The sequence below is a fragment of the Nerophis ophidion genome, linkage group LG05 (assembly GCF_033978795.1).
Source record: "Nerophis ophidion isolate RoL-2023_Sa linkage group LG05, RoL_Noph_v1.0, whole genome shotgun sequence".
Lineage (NCBI taxonomy): Eukaryota > Metazoa > Chordata > Actinopteri > Syngnathiformes > Syngnathidae > Nerophis > Nerophis ophidion.
In genome coordinates this window covers 77,935,344-77,951,804 of record NC_084615.1, presented here as the reverse complement: position 1 = coordinate 77,951,804, position 16,461 = coordinate 77,935,344, and the positions used below count along the sequence as shown (strand labels likewise).

General features: G+C 40.9%; 1 protein-coding gene across 1 annotated transcript in view; it reads left to right on the top strand.

Annotated features, from left to right (window-relative positions):
* LOC133553636 (collagen alpha-1(XXIII) chain-like) overlaps positions 1 to 16,461 on the top strand; it is a 409,393-nt gene that overhangs the window by 314,501 nt on the left and 78,431 nt on the right. The window contains 1 exon segment of the mRNA XM_061902087.1: positions 14,457 to 14,531. Coding sequence (XP_061758071.1) covers positions 14,457 to 14,531 — 75 coding nt within the window.

The window sequence follows — 16,461 nt, the reverse complement described above, 5'->3', positions numbered from 1 at the left end:
GCAAAAATTGCATTTTTTTGCGAACATTTTATTTTGAAGGGGTTTTTGCCAACTTCCTGTAGATTTCTGCTGAAAGAAGTGAGTGTATGAAAATTGGGTCTAAGTCAGACCTACATAGGAGGTTTTGTTTCATGTCGCTATGACATTCCTAACAGAAGTTACATGCAGTTTTGTCTGTCATTTTGTTCCTAGGGGGCGCTAGAGCGCAATTTTCATTTTGGGGGATTGGTTGCTTAATATGTTGGGAAGGTTTGCTATACCGACGTGTGTGTCAAATTTGGTGAGTTTTGAAGCATGTTAAGGGGGTCAAATTACAGCGCGTAGGTGCGGAATAATAATAAAACACAGCAGTTTCAATAGGGTCCTTGGCCAAGGACCCTAATTATTCAAAAATAGCGATAGAGCGCAATTTTGGGTTTTGGGGTCTGGTTTTTTCATTAGATCGCAATATTCGCCAGTCCTTATGTGTGCACCAAGTTTGGTGACTTTTGAAGCATTTTAAAGGGGTCAAATTACAGCGCAAAGAGGCAAAAATTGCATTTTTTTGCGAACATTTTATTTTGAAGGGGTTTTTGCCAACTTCCTGTAGATTTCTGCTGAAAGAAGTGAGTGTATGAAAATTGGGTCTAAGTCAGACCTACATAGGAGTTTTTGTTTCATGTCGCTATGACATTCCTAACAGAAGTTACATGCAGTTTTGTCTGTAATTTTGTTCCTAGGGGGCGCTAGAGCGCAATTTTCACTTTGGGGGATTGGTTGCTTAATTTGTTGGGGAGGTTTGCTATACCGACGTGTGTGTCAAATTTGGTGAGTTTTGAAGCATTTTAAGGGGGTCAAATAACAGCTCAAAGACGCAAAAATGACATTTTTTAGGAGACTTTACACAGGGGTTCTTTGAAGGCGCGTAAAATCAAAACCTGAGAACTTATCAAAACTCTGTTCTATACTTTTAATCAGAAGGGTTCAATCCCTCTCCTGTGCGAGTTTGAAGCCAAAACAACAAACGCACTCAGAGGAGATAATGTATGAAGAAAGGTGACCGGTTTTTACAAAACTTTTGTTTTGAAGGGGGGATTGCAAACTTCCTGTTGATTTTTGTTGGGGGTTGTCAATCTGTGAAATGTAGGTCTAAGCGAGACCTACATAGAGGTTTTTGTTTCATGTCCCTCCGACATTCTTACCGGAAGTTACAAGCAGTTTTGTCTGTGTTTTCTTCCTAGGAGCAGTTTTTTCAGTGTTTTATTCAAAAATAGCGCTAGAGTGCAATTTTGAGTTTTGGGGTTTGGTTTTTTCATTAGATCGCAATATTCGCCAGTCCTTACGTGTGCACCAAGTTTGGTGACTTTTGAAGCATTTTAAGGGGGTCAAATTACAGCTCAAAGAGGCAAAAATTGCATTTTTTTGCGAACATTTTATTTTGAAGGGGTTTTTGCCAACTTCCTGTAGATTTTTGCTGAAAGAAGTGAGTGTATGAAAATTGGGTCTAAGTCAGACCTACATAGGAGTTTTTGTTTCATGTCGCTATGACATTCCTAACAGAAGTTACATGCAGTTTTGTCTGTCATTTTTTTCCTAGGGGGGCGCTAGAGCGCAATTTTCATTTTGGGGGATTGGTTGCTTAATATGTTGGGAAGGTTTGCTATACCGACGTGTGTGTCAAATTTGGTGAGTTATGAAGCATGTTAAGGGGGTCAAATTACAGCTCAAAGAGGCAAAAATGACATTTTTTAGGAGACTTTGCACAGGGGTTCTTTGAAGGCGCGTAAAATCAAAACCTGAGAATTTATCAAAACTCTGTTCTATACTTTTAATCAGAAGGGTTCAATCTCTCTCCTGTGCGAGTTTGAAGCCAAAACAACAAACGCACTCAGAGGAGATAATGTATGAAGAAAGGTGACCGGTTTTTACAAAACTTTTGTTTTGAAGGGGGGATTGCAAACTTCCTGTTGATTTTTGTTGGGGGTTGTCAATCTGTGAAATGTAGGTCTAAGCGAGACCTACATAGAGGTTTTTGTTTCATGTCTCTCCGACATTCTTACCGGAAGTTACAAGCAATTTTGTCTGTGTTTTCGTCCTAGGAGCAGTTTTTTCAGTGTTTTATTCAAAAATAGCGCTAGAGCGCAATTTTGAGTTTTGGGGTTTGGTTTTTTCATTAGATCGCAATATTCGCCAGTCCTTATGTGTGCGCCAAGTTTGGTGACTTTTGAAGCATTTTAAAGGGGTCAAATTACAGCGCAAAGAGGCAAAAATTGCATTTTTTTGCGAAAATTTTATTTTGAAGGGGTTTTTGCCAACTTCCTGTAGATTTTTGCTGAAAGAAGTGAGTGTATGAAAATTGGGTCTAAGTCAGACCTACATAGGAGTTTTTGTTTCATGTGGCTATGACATTCCTAACAGAAGTTACATGCAGTTTTGTCTGTCATTTTTTTCCTAGGGGGCGCTAGAGCGCAATTTTCATTTTGGGGGATTGGTTGCTTAATATGTTGGGAAGGTTTGCTATACCGACGTGTGTGTCGAATTTGGTGAGTTTTGAAGCATGTTAAGGGGGTCAAATTACAGCGCGTAGGTGCGGAATAATAATAAAACACAGCAGTTTCAATAGGGTCCTTGGCCCATGGCAAAGGACTCCACAGACCCTAATTATTCAAAAATAGCGCTAGAGCGCAATTTTGAGTTTTGGGGGGTTTTTTTTTCATTAGATCGCAATATTCGCCAGTCCTTATGTGTGCGCCAAGTTTGGTGACTTTTGAAGCATTTTAAAGGGGTCAAATTACAGCGCAAAGAGGCAAAAATTGCATTTTTTTGCGAACATTTTATTTTGAAGGGGTTTTTGCCAACTTCCTGTAGATTTTTGCTGAAAGAAGTGAGTGTATGAAAATTGGGTCTAAGTCAGACCTACATAGGAGTTTTTGTTTCATGTCGCTATGACATTCCTAACAGAAGTTACATGCAGTTTTGTCTGTATTTTTTTCCTAGGGGGCGCTAGAGCGCAATTTTTATTTTGGGGGATTGGTTGCTTAATATGTTGGGAAGGTTTGCTATACCGACGTGTGTGTCAAATTTGGTGAGTTTTGAAGCATGTTAAGGAGGTCAAATTACAGCGCGTAGGTGCGGAATAATAATAAAACACAGCAGTTTCAATAGGGTCCTTGGCCCATGGCAAAGGACTCCTCAGGAGACCTTTGCCATGGGCCAAGGACCCTAATTATTCAAAAATAGCGCTAGAGCGCAATTTTGAGTTTTGGGGTTTGGTTTTTTCATTAGATCGCAATATTCGCCAGTCCTTATGTGTGCGCCAAGTTTGGTGACTTTTGAAGCATTTTAAAGGGGTCAAATTACAGCGCAAAGAGGCAAAAATTGCATTTTTTTGCGAACATTTTATTTTGAAGGGGTTTTTGCCAACTTCCTGTAGATTTCTGCTGAAAGAAGTGAGTGTATGAAAATTGGGTCTAAGTCAGACCTACATAGGAGTTTTTGTTTCATGTCGCTATGACATTCCTAACAGAAGTTACATGCAGTTTTGTGTGTAACTTTGTTCCTAGGGGGCGCTAGAGCGCAATTTTCATCTTGGGGGATTGGTTGCTTAATTTGTTGGGGAGGTTTACTATACCGACGTGTGTGTCAAATTTGGTGAGTTTTGAAGCATTTTAAGGGGGTCAAATAACAGCTCAAAGACGCAAAAATGACATTTTTTAGGAGACTTTACACAGGGGTTCTTTGAAGGCGCGTAAAATCAAAACCTGAGAACTTATCAAAACTCTGTTCTATACTTTTAATCAGAAGGGTTCAATCTCTCTCCTGTGCGAGTTTGAAGCCAAAACAACAAACGCACTCAGAGGAGATAATGTATGAAGAAAGGTGACCGGTTTTTACAAAACTTTTGTTTTGAAGGGGGGATTGCAAACTTCCTGTTGATTTTTGTTGGGGGTTGTCAATCTATGAAATGTAGGTCTAAGCGAGACCTACATAGAGGTTTTTGTTTCATGTCTCTCCGACATTCTTACCGGAAGTTACAAGCAATTTTGTCTGTGTTTTCGTCCTAGGAGCAGTTTTTTCAGTGTTTTATTCAAAAATAGCGCTAGAGCGCAATTTTGAGTTTTGGGGTTTGGTTTTTTCATTAGATCGCAATATTCGCCAGTCCTGATGTGTGCGCCAAGTTTGGTGACTTTTGAAGCATTTTAAAGGGGTCAAATTACAGCGCAAAGAGGCAAAAATTGCATTTTTTTGCAAACATTTTATTTTGAAGGGGTTTTTGCCAACTTCCTGTAGATTTTTGCTGAAAGAAGTGAGTGTATGAAAATTGGGTCTAAGTCAGACCTACATAGGAGTTTTTGTTTCATGTCGCTATGACATTCCTAACAGAAGTTACATGCAGTTTTGTCTGTCATTTTTTTCCTAGGGGGCGCTTGAGCGCAATTTTTATTTCGGGGGATTGGTTGCTTAATATGTTGGGAAGGTTTGCTATACCGACGTGTGTGTCAAATTTGGTGAGTTTTGAAGCATGTTAAGGGGGTCAAATTACAGCTCGTAGGTGCGGAATAATAATAAAACACAGCAGTTTCAATAGGGTCTAATAATAACACAACTCAAACACTGAAATATGTAATTACCAATCATAAGCATCTTCCTCAGATGAGGTTTAAGCTGAGAAACGATGACTTGGACAAAACCTTGCCACAGAACAAATAAAGCACTGCTGCCATCGAGCCTCCATTAAAAAGTGGGTTCTTATTCAAACATCGTGAGGCGCTGGATCTGCTCCGCGTTGTCAGTCTTTTCATGTGATATCATTCCATCCGCCATGACAACTATGTAATTGTCTTCATGCAGTGTGGTTAGAAAATAGACCCCCCCGTGCTTTACTTTGTGGGTTCTTTGAAGAAGTCACGTAGTCGAGCAATTGAGAATGTTTGCCTTTGCTATGCCGTGATAATAACGTCAGGATGGCCGCTCTGAGGTAACCGGTGTACTATTTGGGCTCAAACTGCTTATTTTGGCTGTGCATCCGCCCTAAAGAGTCACTGGATGGACAGCAAACGTGCGTATGATCAATTTCCTCCTCTCCACTTTACATTTTGAAATACAGTAATAGCTTTTTTTGCATTTTGCATAATGCCTTCATTGTTTAATATTGACCTTGGAAGAGGCTTGTGGAGGCTTTGAATAATTCTGCGGGCCCCCCCATGGAACTCGGCATTTCCACAGGAGACACAAGCTCAGAACAAACAAATTGGATCCACAACTACTCTCCAACTTCAATATTTTACTGAACAAAACATCTTCGGTTAAGCCCAAAATTGTTTTTTTAGGGTTTTGAATTGGTTTGAATGTAAATGATACAAGAAAGTTGCATGTTTGCCATGTTAAAGTCCTACTGAAAGCCACTACTAGCGACCATGCAGTCTGATAGTTTATATATCAATGATGAAATATTAACATTGCAACACATGCCAATACGGCCTTTTTAGTTTACTAAATTGCCATTTTAAATTTCGCGCGAAGCATCCTGCTGAAAACGTCGCGGTATGATGACACGTGCGCGTGACGTCACGGATTGGAGCGGACATTTTGATCCAGCACCGATCCCAGCTATGAGTCGTCTGCTATAATCGCATAATTCCACAGTATTCTGGACATCTGTGTTGCTGAATTTTTGCATTTTTTTTCAATTAATAATGGAGACGTCAAAGAAGAAAGATGTAGCTAAAAAGTGGTGTATTGCGGCCGCCTTTAGCAACACAAACAAAGCCGGTGTTTCCTTGTTTACATTCCCGAAAGATGATGGTGAAGCTTTACTATGGAACGGACCGGCCAAGCGAACATGGTTCCCTACCACATGTTTTGGTGAGAAAATCAATCAATCAATCAATCAATGTTTACTTATATAGCCCTAAATCACTAGTGTCTCAAAGGGCTGCACAAACCACTACGACATCCTCGGTAGGCCCACATAAGGGCAAGGAAAACTCACACCCAGTGGGACGTCGGTGACAATGATGACTATGAGAACCTTGGAGAGGAGGAAAGCAATGGATGTCGAGCGGGTCTAACATGATACTGTGAAAGTTCAATCCATAATGGATCCAACACAGCTGCGAGAGTCCAGTCCAAAGCGGATCCAACACAGCAGCGAGAGTCCCGTTCACAGCGGAGCCAGCAGGAAACCATCCCAAGCGGAGGCGGATCAGCAGCGCAGAGATGTCCCCAGCCGATACACAGGCGAGCAGTACATGGCCACCGGATCGGACCGGACCCCCTCCACAAGGGAGAGTGGGACATAGAAGAAAAATAAAAGAAACGGCAGATCAACTGGTCTAAAAAGGGAGTCTATTTAAAGGCTAGAGTATACAAATGAGTTTTAAGGTGAGACTTAAATGCTTCTACTGAGGTGGCATCTCGAACTTTTACCGGGAGGACATTCCAGAGTACTGGAGCCCGAAATGAAAACGCTCTATAGCCCGCAGACTTTTTTTTGGGCTTTGGGAATCACTAATAAGCCGGAGTCCTTTGAACGCAGATTTCTTGCCGGGACATATGGTACAATACAATCGGCAAGATAGGATGGAGCTAATGGTGGTAATAAGTCGGCTCTTACCGTAGAAATGAGCTTGCGTCGTTCCTCGTGCAGCTGCGGACTCTCTTGCCTCTTCCCACCGTCGGATGCTTACACCATGGAGGAGGGGGGCAAAAAAAAAAATCTCAGCCCGAGAAACGTGGCTTCCCTCGGAGACACTGCCGGTCACCACACCCCTCCGACCCTCAGGTTGTACAGGTATGACTATATAATCTCACTAAAACACTAGTAACACAATAAGCCGATAAGGGATTTTCCAGAATTATCCTAGTAAATGTGTCTAATAACATCTGAATCGCTCCCACTGCCCTCGTCTTTTTTTTCGAAGCCTTCACTCTTACTTTCCTCATCCACAAATATTTCATCCTCGTTCAAATTAATGGGAAAATCGTCGCTTTCTCGTCCGACTCGCTCTAGCTGCTGGTGGCCATGATTGTAAACAATGTGAGGAAGTGAGGAGCTCCACAACCCGTGACATCACGCGCACATCGTCTGCTACTTCCGGTACAAGCAATGTTTTTTTATTAGCGAACTTTATCGTGGATGTTCTCTACTAAATCCTTTCAGCAAAAATATGGCAATATGGCGAAATGATGAAGTATGACACATAGAATGGACCTGCTATCCCCGTTTAAATAAGAACATCTCATTTCAGTAGGCCTTTAATGATAAATATTTGGCATTTATATTATTTTTTTACTTCCAAAAAAGGTGTTCTCTTATCTCTGATCTTAATGGACAATTTTGAGGAAAAATGTTGCACTATTCTTATAGAGCCTTGTGGAATACACATATCCTCAAATGGGGATATGTGTACCCCTGGGGGTACTTGAAGGTATGCCAAGGGGTACGTGAGATTTTTAAAAACTATTCTAAAAATAGCAACAAATCAAAAATCCTTTATAAATATATTTATTGAATAATACTTAAAACAAATATGAATGTAAGTTCATAAACTTTAAAAAGAAATACAACAATGCAATATTCAGTGTTGACAGCTAGATTTTTTAAATATTGACGTTAAAGATTTCTTTAGCTCGGTTGGTAGAGTGGCCGTGCCAGCAACTTAAAGGGTTGCAGGTTCAATTCCCCCTTCCGCCATCCTTGTCACTGCCGTTGTGTCCTTGGGCAAGACACTTTACCCACCTGCTCCCAGTGCCACCCACACTGCTTTAAATGTAACTTAGATATTGGGTTTCACTATGTAAAGCGCTTTGAGTCACTAGAGAAAAGCGCTATATAAATATAATTCACTTCACTTCACTTTTTTGTGAAGAAATGTTTAGAAGTAAGTTGATGAATCCAGATGGATCTCTATTACAATCCCTTAAGAGGGCACTTTAAGTTGATGATTACTTCTATGTGGAGAAATCTTTATTTATAATTGAATCATTTGTTTATTTTTCAGCAAGTTTTTAGTTATTTGTATATATTTTGTCCCAAATAGTTCAAGAAAGACCACTACAAATGAGCAATATTTTGCACTGTTATACAATTTAATAAATCAGAAACTGATGACACAGTGCTGTATTTTACTTATTTATCTCTTTTTTTCAACCAAAAATGCTTTGCTCTGATTAGGGGGTACTTGAATTAAAAAAATCTTCACACGTGGTACGTCACTGAGAAATGGTTGAGAACCACTGCTTTTGACCAGGGGTGTCAAAGTCAAGGCCCGCGAGCTGGATTTCAGCTTATCCTAGGTTGGGTCGCGGGGGCAGCAGCCTAAGCAGGGAAGCCCAGACTTTCCTCTCCCCGGACACTTCGTCCAGCTCTTCCCGGGGGATCCCGAGGCGTTCCCAGGCCAGCCGGTAGACATAGTCTTCCCACAGTGTCCTGGGTCTTCCCCGTGGTCTCATACCGGTCGGACGTGCCCTAAACACCTTCCAGATAACTACTTTCCAACCTAAATTCACACAAATGTAACTAACACTACATTTTTTAACATTACCAATGTTAATAATACAGATTTATACATAAATCGATTTAAAATATTGAAGTATTTATTTGTTGTTTTAAGAAAAAACATGTTTACTGTTTAATAATATAGTGTCTGGTACATTATTAGATATTATTGAATTAAAATATTTACAATTGCATGCAATAAAATGTATTTTTTTTCTGTCAAAATGGAAAGAAAGAATACATTTAGTAAGTATTTTATTGATGCATATTATTTACAGGCTTTGGCGGGCCATTTAAAATGATGTGGCCGGCCAGATTCGGCCCCCGGGCCTTGAGTTTGACACCTGGGGGTTTAAGGAGTCCAAATAGGAAAAAAAAGACTGATTAAAGACTCGGGAACGCAGTTATTTTTTGACAATTATTCACATTTTATGAGATACAGTGGCATGTATCCACCTGGGAGCATGTTACGTTCCACCACAGAGCTCTTAACTCAAAACACTTGTATCTCAAATCAACGTTGTTCATTGAAATCAATCAATCAATTGAATCCGTAGTTGGCCCTCCCAAAACACCGCCATTTTTAACATGTAACATGCTTTTTAAAAATCGAGTCAGGGTATGAATACTTTTGGACTCCGTTGAACATGGAATGCAGTTTCTCAGTAATCATTTCCACGCCAGATCAAAGTTACTGCATTCTCAGACAGGCAAACAGAAAACGTGCGAATGGCAAGTGGCAATAAATCCCTGTGTCAGGTTCAAACACTGATGACAGATAGATAGATAGATAGATAGAGAGAGAGATAGATAGATAGATAGATAGATAGATGGATAGATAGATAGATAGATAGATAGATAGATAGATAGATAGATAGATAGATAGATGGATAGATGGATGGATAGATAATACTTTATTGATTCCTTCAGGAGAGTTCCTTCAGGAAAATTTAAATCTATTAAACAAGACAAGCAGCAAGGAATGAAACAGAGACAGAATCAAGTTTGGCTCAATGAGGAGAAACTTGTACAGTGTTCCACGCTCTGACGATAGATTCCAGAAAACACAGAGTGAGATGTTCTACCTCAAATGCATAAAATGACTTAACACATTAAAATGCCTAGTAAAACGTTTAAAAACCCAACAACCAACTTCTAAAACATTAAAAACGACTCCAAAACACATTAAATGACTCCGAAGAGATGCACAGTGACATCTAAAACGTAAAATACTCCTAAAAGACATAACAAGACTCCTAAAACATACAGTAAGACTCCTAAAACACATAAAAAACTCATAAAACACGTAAAAATACTCCTAAAAAACATGTAAAAAGACTCCTAAAACAAAATAACACAGAATGAGGTGTTTGCATCCTTTGTGAGCACATACACTTGGTGGCCTTGTAGGTGAACAGTGTACGGGAATGGAAGACCTGAAGGATAAAATAATTTACGGGTGCGCATCATCAGTAGTGTTCCTCTGGGTCACTGGGTGTTTGGGCCTTTAAACACTATACACCCTCTCCAGAGGTGGCCAGCTACAGGAGGATCAGACCTGAGCTTGCAACCCAAGTCCAATTAGCCCTGAGAGTCACCTTGTTGGCAGACATATCATATAGATTGTGTTCCTCCTCTTTTATTTGGACTTTCCCTGATTACATGTCAACAGCTGTTTCTATGAGGTGGGGGTCGTAAACAGCTATCGCCTTTGTCATAAAACAGTTCAAAGAAAAGGTTGGTTCAAAGAAAAGGGTCGTAAAACAGTTCAAAAAAGATGTAAATAGGTTCAAAGAAAAGGTCGCCTGCAAGGGAATCTGGTCCTGCTTCCTCTCCGCTTTGTAGTTCTCGGGTCAAGACCATCAATCAATGTTTATTTATATAGCCCCAAATCACAAATGTCTCAAAGGACTGCACAAATCATTACGACTACAACATCCTCGGAAGAACCCACAAAAGGGCAAGGAAAACTCACACCCAGTGGGCAGGGAGAATTCACATCCAGTGGGACGCCAGTGACAATGCTGACTATGAGAAACCTTGGAGAGGACCTCAGATGTGGGCAACCCCCCCCCCCTCTAGGGGACCGAAAGCAATGGATGTGGAGCGGGTCTAACATGATACTGTGAAAGTTCAATCCATAGTGGCTCCAACACAGCCGTGAGAGTTCAGTTCAAAGCGGATCCAAGACAGCAGCGAGAGTCCCGTCCACAGGAAACCATCTCAAGCGGAGGCGGATCAGCAGCGTAGAGATGTCCCCAACCGATACACAGGCGAGCGGTCCATCCTGGGTCTCGACTCTGGACAGCCAGTACTTCATCCATGGTCATCGGACCGGACCCCCTCCACAAGGGAGGGGGGGGACATAGGAGAAAGAAAAGAAGCGGCAGATCAACTGGTCTAAAAAGGAGGTCTATTTAAAGGCTAGAGTATACAGATGAGTTTTAAGGTGAGACTTAAATGCTTCTACTGAGGTAGCATCTCGAACTGTTACCGGGAGGGCATTCCAGAGTACTGGAGCCCGAAACGGAAAACGCTCTATAGCCCGCAGACAAAATATTTCTGTAAATACTGTGAAAGCTCAATCCATAGTGGCTCCAACACAGCCGTGAGAGTTCAGTTCAAAGCGGATCCAAGACAGCAGCGAGAGTCCCATCCACAGGAAACCATCTCAAGCGGAGGCGGATCAGCAGCGTAGAGATGTCCCCAACCGATACAGGCGAGCGGTCCATCCTGGGTCCCGACGAGCGGTCCATCCTGGGTTTCGACTCTGGACAGTCAGTACTTCATCCATGGTCATCGGACCGGACCCCCTCCACAAGGGAGGGGGGGACATAGGAGAAAAAGGAAAAGAAGCGGCAGATCAACTGGTCTAAAAAGGAGGTCTATTTAAAGGCTAGAGTATACAGATGAGTTTTAAGGTGAGACTTAAATGCTTCTACTGAGGTGGCATCTCGAACTGTTACCGGGAGGGCATTCCAGAGTACTGGAGCCCGAACGGAAAACGCTCTATAGCCCGCAGACAAAATATTTCTGTAAATACTGTGAAAGTTCAATCCATAGTGGCTCTAACACAGCCGTGAGAGTTCAGTTCAAAGCGGATCCAAGACAGCAGCGAGAGTCCCGTCCACAGGAAACCATCTCAAGCGGAGGCGGATCAGCAGCGTAGAGATGTCCCCAACCGATACACAGGCGAGCGGTCCATCCTGGGTTTCGACTCTGGACAGTCAGTACTTCATCCATGGTCATCGGACCGGACCCCCTCCACAAGGGAGGGGGGGACATAGGAGAAAAAGGAAAAGAAGCGGCAGATCAACTGGTCTAAAAAGGAGGTCTATTTAAAGGCTAGAGTATACAGATGAGTTTTAAGGTGAGACTTAAATGCTTCTACTGAGGTAGCATCTCGAACTGTTACCGGGAGGGCATTCCAGAGTACTGGAGCCCGAATAGAAAACGCTCTATAGCCCGCAGACAAAATATTTCTGTAAATTACAATACGTCAAAGAAAGAGAACAACTTCGTGTTGATTCCCTTCCTACACGGTGGAGTTTTACAAGCCCTTTGATTGGTAGGATCCAAGACAGCTTTTGTCTTCTCACCAGGAACTCATGGCAACGCAAATTATTCTGACACCCTGTCAGCCTACAACTTCCTGTCAATAGTTTACGATGCATCAGTGTCATGGATGGACGGTGGCAGGATAACAAGCAGCAGTAAAAGCTAATCCGACGTCAGGAAAATGTCAGAAAGGCGCCCCCACAAGGTCGTGCGGAGGGCAGGACTCGTACCGTCGCATGCATATGGAGGAGATTGTCACTGCATGTTTAGGTTAGCTGGAGCTGAAAGACAAGACACCATGTTCAAGTTTCATCCTCCACCAAAGCATTCCTCTGATGGCCCCCACACAGAGAAAACCAAGCTTGAATGTCTGACTATCCAGCTAAGGTCGCCGTGATGAAAAAGAGGAACGGGAGAAGCCCACCGTGAAATAACTCCATTAAAGGAACATGTGTGTGCGTGAAGAAGGCACTTTATGTAGGGGTGAAAGAAACAATTGAAATATTTTTTTGGATATTTCTCAGCAGTTAACAGAAACCTCATGAGTGGATGTGCATATCTCCTCTTGTCTTCCTCTGATCCATCTTTCATTTCTTCTGGGAGCTTCACTTCATTCTCCTTTGACTTTCAATTGATGTGAAGTCCAGCAGAGAAGCAGCTATATACAGTATACTTCAACACTTAAGTAGGTTACATACCTCTCCATATCTCACCTCTCACATATCAGCAACTATTTTTATTACAGTCGCTCTCAAACCTGCCTCTGCTTCTGAGTAGTCAGTGTACAGCTTGTATTGCAGCCCTTTGAGGCACTTGGGATTCAGGGCTGTACAAATAAACATTGATTGATTGATTGATTGATTGATTGATTGCAGTATAGATTTACTATCCACTAAAAGTAAGTCAACACACTGTCGTTATTGACTCGGGGGCCACATTGGGTTAAAATAATATGGCCGGGGGCCGTATATATTATACTGTTTGTGTATGTATTTATATGTGTATCTAAATACATATATACATGTATATACAATATATGTATAAATATATAAATGCATTTGGTGTGTATATATCAATATAGGCTTATGTATATATATAGTGTGTGTGTACATATACAGTATATATATATACATATCTGTATATATGTGTATATATGTGAAGTGAAGTGAAATATATTTATATAGCACTTTTTCGCTAGTGACTCAAAGCGCTTTACATAGTGAAACCCAATATCTAAGTTACATTTAAACCAGTGTGGGTGGCACTGGGAGCAGGTGGGTAAAGTGTCTTGCCCAAGGACACGACGGCAGTGACCAGGATGGTGGAAGCGGGGATCGGACCTGCAACCCTCAAGTTGCTGGCACGGCCGCTCTACCAACCGAGCTATACCGCCCCCACATATATGTATGTATATATATATATATATATATATATATATATATATATATACATATATATATATACATATATATATATATGTATATACATATATATATATATGTATGTTTATATGTATATATATATGTATATATATGTATATATGTGTATATATATATATGTATATGTGTATATGTATATATACATATATATGTATATATACATATATAAATGTGTATATAAATATTTATATATGTATATATATATATATATATATATATATATATATATATATATATATATATATATATTAATTGTGCACTGATTGACTGAAAGAGTGCACACTTGGGAAAATGCATTTTTAGGCAAATGATTTGCCTGGGAGGCAATTAGACACTGAGAATAACAAGTGGTAGAAAATTGTTTAAAAAAAAGATTTAAAAAAATATAAATACATTTCAAATAACACTTAGGATTTCCCGCGGGCCGGATTTTGGATGCTGGCAGGCTGTATCCGGCCCGCGGGCCGTAGTGTTGGGATCCCTGCTCATGTGTACTTAGGAATTTGCTGCTCTCTCCCGGATTTTGAACTGAACTTGTGGCCGGGCCGCCAGTTGAATAGTCCTGCTGTACTTCATCAAATGTGCTTTGTCGGCTGCAATTATAGCAGCTGACTGAGGGCAGATGTGTGGAAAATATATTGTTGTCTTCCTTGCTCACCTGTCACTCATTCTCTTCAGGGTCCTCCTAACTACAGCACATCAGCAGGACTGCACAGTAATCAGATTCTCACCGTCAAGGTTTGTCCTTCAAGCAGTGAACTCCGTCCTGCGGCCTCCCAGCATCCATTGCTCTCTCTCTCTCTCTCTCTCTCGCTCGCTCTCTCCGGGCTGCTGATCTGGGATATTTATCCTTATTTTTTCCCTCCAGCTGTTCTCCTTCCAGACTTTGTATTTCCCTCCTTTTTCCTGCTACCACTTCCCGACTTCATGTCCTCTTCCCTTGTTTCTCTGCTTCTCTGTCCTTGCTGCACCCGCTATAGATGGTCTATCCTCGATACGATCACGGCTTTCTCTCTGGCGACCAGTCCAGCACCTTTCAGAGACGGTTTCTGAAGGTACACCACAACTGCACGGCATGTGAGCTCTTTTAACATTTGAACAACACTCTTTATTCATCAACCCTTCCCTTTTCTTCAATCATTTATTCCTTTCTTCACGTTACATTATAGAAATTGAAAGAGTCAATGAAACCAAATTCCTAGCTATAATGATTGATGATGAAAAGTTAACTGGAAATCTCATATACAAAAATATACAACATAAAGTAGCAAGAAACATGTCAATAATGAATAAAGCAAAACATGTTGAAGAGCAGGGCTGTCAAACTCATTTTAGCTCAGGGGCCGCATGGAGGAAAATCTGTGCACACGCGTTTAAAATCATGGCATTAAAACAAAAAAAACAAAGACAACTTCAGACTTTTTTTTATTTGTCTGTCTTTGGCCAAAAATAGAACAAACACATTCTTAAAATATTACAATTAAAAATATTTTAAAAAAATACTGGCAACGGTAAAGTTTAGATGCATGAACGGATAGAAGAAAATTATTGAAAAATTATAACTGAAGACATTTACATATGCATCATTTTTCTAAATGAATTAACATTTATGACAATCTTTTTCCAAAACACAATATAGAATGTGAGCTTTAACAGGATAATGCATACATGTATCATTTGTTTACAAAACGGCTAAAAAAAAGTGTGACCCCAAAAATGTACTGTGGGGCCACATTAGTATGACTTGAAGGGGTCCCAGGGACCCCATTTTGAAAATTTCTAGTGCCAACACTGATGGAGTATTGATGCGTGCTAAACAGCAGCAGACGACTGTGGCCTGCTGGCCGGTTCTAATACTAGTGTTTTTTTACCACTATGCTGTGGCACACTAGTGTGCTGTGAGATGTTGTGTGCAAGTGTGATGCATCATGTTGTATGCATGCATGTGTGATGTATCATGTTGTATGCATGCATGTGTGATGTATCATGTTGTATGCATGCATGTGTGATGTATCATGTTGTATGCATGCATGTGTGATGTATCATGTTGTATGCATGCATGTGTGATGCATCATGATGCATGCATGCATGTGTGATGCATCATGTTGCATGCATGCATGTGTGATGCATAATGTTGCATGCATACATGTGTGATGCATCATGTTGTATGCATGCATGTGTGATGCATAATGTACGCATGCATGTGTGATGCATCATGATGCATGCATGTGTGATGCATCATGTTGTTTGCATGCATGTGTGATGCATCATGTACGCATTCATGTGTGATGTATCATGTTGTATGCATTCATGTGTGATGCATCATGCTGCATGCATGCATGTGTGATGCATCATGTTGTATGCATGCATGTGTGATGTATCATGTTGTATGCATGCATGTGTGATGCACCATGTTGTATGCATTCATGTGTGATGCATCATGTTGTATGCATTCATGTGTGATGCATCATGTATGCATTCATGTGTGATGCATCATGTTGTACGCATGCATGTGTGATGCATCATGCTGTACGCATGCATGTGTGATGCATCATGTTGTACGCATGCATGTGTGAGGCATCATGTATGCATTCATGTGTGATGCATCATGTTGTACGCATGCATGTGTGATGCATCATGTTGTACGCATGCATGTGTGATGCATCATGCTGTACGCATGCATGTGTGATGCATCATGTTGTACGCATGCATGTGTGATGCATCATGCTGTATGCATGCATGTGTGATGCATCATGTTGTGGGCATGCATGTGTGATGCATCATGTATGCATTCATGTGTGATGCATCATGTTGTATGCATGCATGTGTGATAGATCATGTTGTATGCATGCATGTGTGGTGCATCATGTTGTACGCATTCATGTGTGATACATCATGTTGTATGCATGCATGTGTGGTGCATCATGTTGTACGCATTCATGTGTGATACATCATGTTGTATGCATGCATGTGTGATAGATCATG